The sequence below is a fragment of the Durio zibethinus genome, chromosome 23, assembly GCF_047325235.1.
Source record: "Durio zibethinus cultivar Kanyao isolate XHJ-2024 chromosome 23, ASM4732523v1, whole genome shotgun sequence".
NCBI lineage: Eukaryota > Viridiplantae > Streptophyta > Magnoliopsida > Malvales > Malvaceae > Durio > Durio zibethinus.
In genome coordinates this window covers 5,060,174-5,069,955 of record NC_143184.1, presented here as the reverse complement: position 1 = coordinate 5,069,955, position 9,782 = coordinate 5,060,174, and the positions used below count along the sequence as shown (strand labels likewise).

Below are 9,782 nucleotides of genomic sequence, written 5' to 3'. Positions count from 1 at the left end.
ATATTCTAACAATTAGAATAGATCTATGATTTTTTTTTTTTTTTTGTTGGGGTGGGGGGGTCAATGTTGATCACACCGGCCGGGATAATGACTTCGGCCTCAAAGACGCAAAGGCCCATATGGCCTCAATTGCAAATAATCTTCAAAACAACTTTGCTTATCTTAGAATTGGGCTGGCCTGCTTATTATTTGGGATTTCAATGGGCTTTCGGCTCATTTTGTTACTTCTATGTCGGTTTAGGCTTAATCATAGATGATAAAGGGTTTTGTGCTTCTTTTCTTTTTAATTTAACAGTGTTTTCTCTTTTGTGGTTAAACGATTTCATGAATTTGAAGAGGATGTTCCTTTCCGCGATCGTCTGAACAAGGTACAAAACGACCAACCCCTTCGAATAGCTTACGTTCTTTGATTAGATTCTGATGGGCCGCCTGACATCCACCGTCGAAACCCCGGAACGAAGACGCCAATCTGACTGCGAAAACGGCCGTTACATATCTGAATCTGATGGTTCCCCAATCTACCATCGCCGCCGCCGTAGCCCTAGCTACGATGCCTTTGAACGCGACAACCAGAACCGCGTTGGTAACCAGCAGCGTAAGCGTTCTTGTTCACCTGAATACAGGAACCTTAGAAGAGGAAGCTCTGTCGGAATTCCTGAAAGAAGACACCGTTTTGACCGTGAAAATGGTCGCTACGCATCCCAATCCGATGATTCTACCGATTACGGCCGCCGTCGCCGTAGTCCCAGTTACGAAATCTATGATCGCGATCAACCTCGCAACCGCCACCGTTCCGAGTCACCTGAAGACCGAAACTGTAGAAGACGGAGCCCCGCCCATGACCGAACCATAAATTCTCTGCCGAAACAATTCGGCAGAAATCGTAGCTACCTGGACCGAGATTATCGGAACGGAAAACATTCACAGTCCGAATCGGATGAGGAATTGAAGGGATTGAACTTTGAAGAGTATAGGAGGCTGAAGAGGCAGAAGATGAGGAAGGCATTGAGATTCTGTATTTGGGAGAATACACCGAGTCCGCCTAGGACTGAAGACGATGATTTGGAGGATAAAGCTGATGAAATTTCGGAGAAGTATGGCGATGAGAAGAGCGATTCTGATAAAGAAACAGAGAAGAAAATCAATAAGAGAGTGAAAGCCAAGTTTGAGTCTGAAAAATCTGGATGTAGCGACTCTGAAAGTGAGCCAGAATCTGAATCGGATGATTTGAGGTCTCGGAAGAGGAAGAAGGGGTCGAGTTCTAAGCGTAGAAGTAAGAAAAGCAAACGTGCAAGTAGGAAAACATCATCTTACAGTGATAGCGAATCTGATGAGAGTGAGAGTGAATCTGATGATGAGGAAAATAGGAAGCTGAGAAGGAAATCGAGGAGAGAGCAGAGTAGGCGAAATAAGTGTAGCAAGAAAAGCAGTAGAGGAAAAGGAAGCAGGAAGAAGCGCAGCTATAATGAGAGTGGGAGTGGTGAAAGTGAAACTGAAATATCTGATATGAGTCAATCTTCGAATGATCTTGTCGAGTCCAAGAAGCGGAAAAGCTCTTCATATTCAAGGTCTAGGAGGACTAAGAAAAGGAGAGGATCAGAAACTGATAGTCAAGGTTCATATATGGATAATAGCTCAGATTATGATGTGGATGCCAAGAATAAAACAAAGGCAAATGACGCTAAGATTGCTGAAATGAGTGCTGAGGCTCTTATGTTTAAAGAAATGATAGAGGCTCAGAAGAAACCAGCATTGGATAATGAGCCAATGGTTGGGCCAGCACCGTTGCCAAGAGCAGAGGGGCATATAAGTTACGGTGGTGCTTTGAGGCCTGGTGAAGGTGATGCCATTGCACAGTATGTGCAACAAGGGAAGCGTATCCCACGAAGAGGTGAAGTGGGTCTTTCTGCTGAGGAGATTCAAAAGTTTGAGGGCCTTGGGTTTGTGATGAGTGGTAGTAGACATCAGAGAATGAATGCCATTCGTATTAGGAAAGAAAACCAGGTTTACAGTGCAGAGGACAAGAGGGCATTGGCAATGTTTAACTATGAAGAGAAAGCAAAACGAGAACACAAGGTTATGGCTGATTTGCAACGGCTTGTGCAGCGCCATATTGGGCAGGATGTTGGTCCTACTCACAATCCTTTTGCTGGAAAAGATGGGGCTGATGCGTGAATCTCATGTATGTTCAATTATGTATATGCTGTTTTTGTTATTAGTTTATTGCTAATTTGTTTGTGTGTGTTGCAATGGAAGCATTATTGCTAATAGTAACTGCTGAGGACTACCTATCAAGTGTTTTTGAGTGTGTGTGTAGAAGGCAGCCTTTTTACTATAGTATATAGAGTAGAGAAATAAGAAAAATTGTGGTATGTTGGCACTATTTGCATTTTGGTGATTTTCTCTAGGATGTTATCAACGTTCTTAAACTTATTCAATGTTAATTATAGTGATACTTAAAGTGGGAAGAAATTATTATCAGTTGGCCCTGGTGGAGACTAATGGTGAGAAAGAGTAAAACTTAACCAGTGTAAACATTATTCTTCTGATGTTTTCCTTAGATTTGTGGACAGGTAGGTATCGTGAACTACCTGGGGACTGAATGTTGAGTTGGTACACAAAGAGTTAAAGAGTTTCAACTTCTGAATTCTCATGCTCTTCTCTGGAGTGCTTTGGTTATCGGCTTATTGCTAGTGTTTAACTTTGAAATTCTTATCTTTGGTGTCATGAAACTTAAGAAATCAATTGGTCCTGACCTATGTTCCTTATTTTTTTCCCCTCTAAGTTAGCAACATTATTTGTGTGGATATAGGTCTCAAATGATGAAGACTGCAATGATAATAAAAATATAGGTGTCATGAAACTTTGAACCAATCTTTCATGTGAATATAGGTCTTAAATGATGAAGACTGCAATGATAATAAAACTATAGTATGAGCAAGGTTATCCTAATTTATCAGCCTTGGAATGTCTTATCCTGACACTGCCAAAAGCTGGACGAAGGTTCTTGGTTTTATAGTTAAAGTTTTAAGAAAAGTTTGTCGCATTTTCAACTTTAGGTCCTAATGCTGCATACCTTTCAAGTATCTAAGCTTGAGGGGCTAAAAGCTTGGAATTTTGTTATGGAATTTCTAAATTGACTGCCATGTCTTAGAAATTATTGAAGCATATTAAGTTTTTCAGATTTTAATTGAAGGATGGCAGGCTTGGATGAGTTGTCTTTTGAGATTTTTACCAGGTTTAAAAAGGTTTACTACCCCTCTTATTTCAGTAGCTTGGTCACATTCAATTTGAGTTTTGTATTTTTTTTTTTTTTGTTTGGATTTCTTATTGTGGACCAGACTTTGTGATTAAGTGATGATTGATGATGTGCATTCTGGTAAGTTTGGAAGCATAATAGTTTTTCTTGGGTGTTTGATCTAATATCTTGCTTCCGCTCTTGTCAAGGCCACAGGATGTTGTAGAATGTGTTTGTTCTCTTTTTTACCCTTAATACATTCACAGTGGATAAGGAATCCATAGCTCAGATTGGTGGATATTATGGTTCCTGCTCAACTTGCTGAATATTGGAGAAAGACATGCTAGAGGGGTACTTGGGAAAATTTTTGGAGAATGACAAAGAAGAAAGAGAGCTTGTAGCATGATATACAGCCTGTCTAGGAGGTTTTATTTAAATGAAGGGATTTTACTAGAGTGCAACATGCTAGAGAAAAGGAAACGGTTCTGATATCATGTAAAAAGAGTTAAAAAGTTAGAGAATTGATTATTAGTTTATCACAGTAATTGCACGGAAACTTGACGTCAAACATGTTACTTTTTGTTGTGCAGATTCTTGAACTTGTCACTAGAATTGAACAAAGTCATCATCCGAGATTTGGCAGTAGGTAAGGGAGATTGTGACAGTACACAGACCAACGAACAAGTTCATCTAGGCATCATTCCTTGGATGTTTGAATCTATGTAGTGTATGCATGTGGCTGATGAATAGCGGCAGCAACAGTGAAAACTTGAGTGTTATTTCTCGCTTTGCACACAATTTCTTCTGCAAAAGATAAATGCTAGGTGCTATTGCAATTATAAAGAAGAATCTATTGAGTGGAATAGACATTTTACGTAATGCACTATAAAATTACATTTGTCGGTTTCTTAATCAAGGAATTTTTAATTAAATACTATGAAAATCAGGTGGGATTACAGATCATATCTTTTCTACAGCAGTGGTTTGTATGGACAGCCCCGTTTAGACAATCAGGTAAACTACCTTTCCTAGGAGGAGCATTGGCCTATTGTGTTGGGGTTGATTAGAAATTAGCACGACTACTGATGCTACTCGAGAAGGGTTGATTCCTTTACTAAAGTATCGGCTACCGAAAATATTGTGGTGGGCAGTGGGCAAGGAGTCAAACAGCAAGATCCATGGGACATGGGGCCTTAGCCCTAGAGGGGGAAAGCTTGAAAAATAAAACAGAGTTAGTTCACCCTTTTTTTAAGTACTTACAGTTTTGATTATGAAAAAGAATTGATACTTTCGTTTCCGATTTTCCAGTTTACATATAAGTCTTAGGTTTAAGCTTGATTAAAATAGAGCCCATGGTTTGTTTTTTTAATTAAGGTGGAATCTCCCATTTCCATACTCCCATGCATTTACGAAATTGTGTTAAGAGATGGGCCCAGCAGTATGAATTCCAGCTGTCGAACACTCAGTCAAGAACATTAATGCAGGGAAAATGATATAAAGCTAGTTTCAGGTAAAATACTCTGTTCTACTTGATAAAAAGAAAAAAAAAAAAAGGTAGTTGTTGGCCCCAAACTACGTCGCAGAAAAAGTCCAAACAGCAGCTTTAGCTTTCATAATTGTCATTAGTTAGGCATAAACATCACCATCTCTCCTACAACATGGTTTTGCAAGTGCAATTGAATATGGGTTACGCATCTTAGATGATTTGGAGCTTTCAGCACATGGGAATGAGGTTGCTTGTTGAAACATGTCAAAGAAAAAGGGTGTTCAAGTTTTAGTCTTTGTTTTTTTCGTCTCCATTCTGTTTAGTTAGCCAACATGAATGACATGATTGGAGTAGTTAAGAGAAATAAGGAGTTTTAATAGTTACTTGTTGAAACCGGGGGACAAACAAACGAGAAAACGGCATAAAGGTTGAAAGTTGCACTGTCTTCGATTGGGCAACCCCTATTTCCACGACATAAGAGTTGTGCTACTACTAGTAATGGGAGAGGTCATAGATCAAACTGCTAATTACATCAAATTAACTAATCTTAATATCGAATTATGATGATTCCTGTCATCATATTTTTCGTTTAATGATTTACATAATCTACAGAATTTTGCAGTGCTAAATAAAAGGAATCAAAAATTTTTGAACAATTTTACTCAATTGCAGTCACTTGATGCTGTTCTGAGTTATTAGTACAAAAGTTTACTGTTGTTTTATATGGCAAAGTTAATTGTATTTGCGGACCCACACTTCATATGGCCTTCTTGAAAGCTACGTTAAGCCAAGAAGCCTACCTACTTAGCTTGAGATTCACGGTGAAACTGAAAAGAAATAGTAGCAGAAAATAGAAATGACTGTCACTAAATCCATGCTTTCAACTACTTTATTTAGAAATTTTGAGTAATCCTCGCTCGTTATTCTTGATTATTGATGTTTGTCTTTGTCATTTGGAAGCATGACAAGGACTTCAATGTCTTTATAGATTGTTGAAAACATTACTGTAGTATTCTGCGTGATATAACATTATTTTCTATGCTACTTAAAAGTGCACAAAAAGCTAAGATTCGAAATGTAACAGGGTCACAGCTCTCTGTCGTTGGCTTTTTCCTTTTTTAATATTTGAAGCGATCGAAATTTTTACCTTAATAATTAAAATTAAGAATTCAATATTCCCATTGTTGGTATGTCATTGGCTTTGCCATTGAACAATCTTGTAAATCTCGCTGCTTGTTTCATCTGCATCAAAGGTTTGATTCCAAATGAGTCGTTTGCACACATTTAATCAATTTGTCTCTTGGCATTTCATGGTATCTGTTAAGAGTTGGAAAGCTTGGAGACAGACAGACGGAGTAAAATGGGACCAAAATCATGGGCCAGGACATGATAAATGTGAAAATTTACTCGTACAGGATTCACAGACGGACACTAACATACAGATGCAACATCTCACAACAATATCTCACAATTTCCTGGATTTTGTTAGGAATTCCTGGTATTCCTTACCTAAACTAGTGTTGTTGGGTCTACATCAGAGACTTATAAGTCAAGTGTCTAATTTTTTGGTTAAGCAGATTTGTGGGTTGTTAAAACCCTGTTTGTTTATTGAAAACCGCCGAGCTTTTTGTGCTTAAAATGTAAGGACAAATCCAATGCCAAATGGCCCAATGGTTACCTAGTCCAAACACTGCTTGATTGTTCTTGAAGCCAATTGACAAATGCCGTAAAAAAAATAATAACAAAGGGGAGTAGCCGAGTAGGCCCTTACATGATGATTTGTGTAAGTTCAACGAATAGCTGTTGTTTGGTGAGGGCATGCTAATATTTTTGCATCTTGTTAAAATTAAAATGCATTTCTAAAGTGTGGGTACCTATGGAATATATTTTTCTTCTTTTGCGGCGTAAAAAACGACATAAAATCATATATTGGTGAAACACGACTTTCGTTTGATCCAACTAACAGAAGCCAAATTTCTGATAAGAACTGGTCCACTCTTGAGGCATATTCAAACCAAGCATCAACCATTGGATGTGATTCACAACCTCTTCCTTAGTATGTATGGTATGTTTGATCCATGTCAAATTGTATTTCAAATTTTTAATGCAACATATAAGGCTATTCAACCACTTTAAAATCTGCCAAGAAAATTACATTTTCCTTTTATAGATTTTTTAAGTAATTTTGGGTTTCTAAGTGCAGTGTATCTAATTCTCTTGCACGTTCTAAATACAGTGAATCGCGTTCTCATTCTCAATAACTCGCTCTGCCCTCGTTGAACCAGTAATGAATTTCATCACTAAATTCAACATTCTCCTCAACATTAAAGTAATCATTGTCCTCGAACGACAAATATATATTGGATCAATCAAATTCAAAGCCGCCGTGAGTAATGGGGTTTGCATATGGAATCAGGAGGCTTTTAATGCAACTTGGTTCACACTCTAGCAAACCGTTGCTTTTGCTTTGCTTAGATTTGCCGGTCAAAATGGCCATGGTCGTGGCAGAAAACAATAGAAGGAGCTATCTAAATTCAATGTTTGAAGATAGGCCAAAAAAAAAAAAAAAAATCAATGCTTGACACTTCTCTTCCCCATTTTCATTTTTCATGCCAGTGGTTAACTGTTGAAGAATAAAACTTTACTCTTCTTTACAGTCTTACCCTTTTCTTTTGCTTGTGCCAACCATTGACCAATTCTCCCCCCATCAGTAAGAGTGGCATGATTTTTGTGGTAACACGCCAAAGCATCATAAATACCTGTTGAACATGCTAAAGAGAAAACAAATAAATAAAAAGGAAAAGCAAATGATGACAAAGCTCATCAATGGTTAAAAGAAAAAGAAGATTCTAATAAATGCTACTCCAATTCAGTGTTTTGACATAATTCATCTACACCAAAATACACTTTAAATGCTTTTGCAAGCATATGTCCCAATTCCCATAGTTGAAAGCCATTCTCATTGAATGCTCAACAACATCCTTTATTTTATATATGGTATAAGTATCTCTTTTTCTTTTATTTATATGATGATGTCCAACTGGATTATGATTGTTCCCTTCTTACCTGATGAAGATTGGGTGTACAGCTATACAAAAGTAAAACCAGTAAAGTCCATCGATGATGTAGATTTTTGAAAAAAGTTTGGCGTTTTGGGTTCTAAATTTTGGATTGTTTTTCCTTCTCCAATGGCATGTGCAATGTCAGTATAAAGGAAAAGGGTCCCTTACTATTAGTATTTCTTTTATTAATTGTGGCCAATAAGAAAGAATTAAACTTGTCTCTACTACTAAAGCAGGAATGCAGAAAAACAAATTTCACAAAATAAATAAATAAAATGAGTGTACGTGAATGAAACAGATATAGAGGGAGATACCTTTTTTAGCTTTTCTTTTGTGTAACGTTGTATAAAAACCCAGCCTTTTTCCAGCGAATACCCAGTTGCCGTTTTCTTTCAATTTCCAGGATTTTTTTTTTTTGCCCCCCTCCCCCCTTCCCCTCTCCCTTTTCTCTCCATTCCCACTTGACTTAGCTCTGTCTAGCTCATTATTTTCACTATCTATTTTCCTCTGTGTTTCTCTCATGTCCCTTTTGCAGTCCTTTTTGGAAGACAATTCTGGCCATTCCTGAGATGGACTTAAAACAGACATTGACAGTGAAGCAAATCTAAGTCCTCTCTGTCTATATCTCTCTCCTGTGTACAACCTTAGGCCGCCCAAAACCAGACACCCAGATCAAACTGAAGCGTTGAGAAACTAACTTTTGAAGCTTTTTTGGAAGTGGGTTCTTGAGTTCATCATCAATTATCTGAGGTGGGACTACTATTGTTCCTTTTTTTTTTTTTTTTGCGCTAGCAAAGGGACACAAAATCTTTGCTTTAGCTAGAGAGGTTTAGTAAAAGAAAGAATTTTTTTTGCCTTCTTTGGTTATTACAATGAGGGACTTTCCTTCTTGTTTTGGTGAAAACGGTGTTCAAGTGGCTGATTCATCAGCATCATCGTCAAGTGCAGCTAAAGCTGCTCAAAACCTGGTGAGTTGTGTTTATCAGTGTAAGTTACATGGTCGTTCATGCTTAATTACGGTTACATGGACTAAGAATCTAATGGGCCAAGGCCTTAGTGTTGCAGTTGATGATTCATCCAATCAATGTTTATGTAAAGTTGATATAAAGCCCTGGTTGTTCTCTAAAAGAAAAGGATCAAAGAATTTAGAGGTAGATTCTGGTAAAATTGATATATGTTGGGACTTGTCTAATGCTAGATTTGGTTCTGGGCCAGAGCCAGTTGAAGGATTTTACTTGGCTGTTGCATTTGACCAAGAAATGGTGTTACTTCTGGGGGATTTAAAAAGGGAAGCATACAAGAAGATTGACACTATTGCTCCCCTCAGTTCCGATGCTGTTTTTATTGCAAAGAGAGAGCACATTTTTGGGAAAAAGTTTTATGGTGCCAAGGCTCAGTTTTGTGACAAGGGACAGTTGCATGATATCATAATCGAGTGTGATACTGTCGATCTTAAGGATCCATGCCTTGTTATCCGCATTGATAGTAAGACAGTGATGCAGGTCAAGCGGCTCAAGTGGAAGTTCCGTGGCAACCATACCATTTTGGTGGATGGACTTCCAGTGGAAGTGTTTTGGGATGTGCATAACTGGCTATTTGGAAATGCTTTGGGCAATGCTGTTTTCATGTTTCAAACTTGCCTCTCTGCTGAGAAATTGTGGGCCAGCCAGTCTATATTTGATCCATCTGTATTGACATGGTCTTACTCTCAAAAGTTTAGAGATCACCAAGTACAGGGTCTTGGTTTTTCATTAACATTGTATGCTTGGAAGCATGAATAGAAATGTAATTTTTCACTTGTGAGATTTAGAAAATACTTTATGCTATGATTTTCACAGATATGTGATTGAAATATAGTACTAGCAACCTAGAAGTTGGGGTTCAATTGTTTTTTGTCTGTTCTTCTGCTGCTTATATTATATTAACAGCATAAATCAATTGTTCTGGTTGCTTTTGTCACGTTAACCTGCGTTTTAATTTCTAAGGAGAACTGTTA

At 37.9% G+C, this 9,782-nt stretch overlaps 2 protein-coding genes across 6 annotated transcripts; both read left to right on the top strand.

Annotated features, from left to right (window-relative positions):
- Window positions 1-273: 273 nt before the first annotated feature.
- LOC111314234 (uncharacterized) lies at window positions 274-5,380 on the top strand. 5 transcript variants are annotated; one of them, XR_016332490.1, is made up of 3 exons: window positions 280-2,182; window positions 4,186-4,469; window positions 4,613-5,380. XR_016332490.1 is itself a non-coding variant. In XM_022915384.2 (2 exons), exon 1 carries the CDS (start codon window positions 421-423, stop codon window positions 2,173-2,175), a length of 1,755 nt encoding a protein of 584 aa, XP_022771119.1. In that variant the 5' UTR covers window positions 274-420; the 3' UTR covers window positions 2,176-2,182; window positions 3,829-4,154. The 5 variants fall into 5 exon arrangements, 2 of the variants coding, with proteins under 2 accessions (XP_022771119.1, XP_022771120.1); XR_002693130.2 differs by lacking the exons at window positions 4,186-4,469; window positions 4,613-5,380 and adding exons at window positions 3,455-3,733; window positions 3,829-4,154; XR_002693129.2 differs by lacking the exons at window positions 4,186-4,469; window positions 4,613-5,380 and adding exons at window positions 3,448-3,733; window positions 3,829-4,154.
- Window positions 5,381-8,124: 2,744 nt separating this feature from the next.
- LOC111314233 (uncharacterized) lies at window positions 8,125-9,671 on the top strand. The gene has a single exon (XM_022915383.2). The coding sequence runs from the start codon at window positions 8,659-8,661 to the stop codon at window positions 9,565-9,567; it is 909 nt and encodes a 302-aa protein (XP_022771118.1). The 5' UTR covers window positions 8,125-8,658; the 3' UTR covers window positions 9,568-9,671.
- Window positions 9,672-9,782: the final 111 nt, after the last annotated feature.

What these genes read in the sequence shown, in the direction of transcription:
- LOC111314234 (XM_022915385.2), top strand. Translation starts at nt 421, where the DNA reads ATGGGCCGCCTGACATCCACCGTCGAAACCCCGGAACGAAGACGCCAA.
- LOC111314233 (XM_022915383.2), top strand. Translation starts at nt 8,659, where the DNA reads ATGAGGGACTTTCCTTCTTGTTTTGGTGAAAACGGTGTTCAAGTGGCT.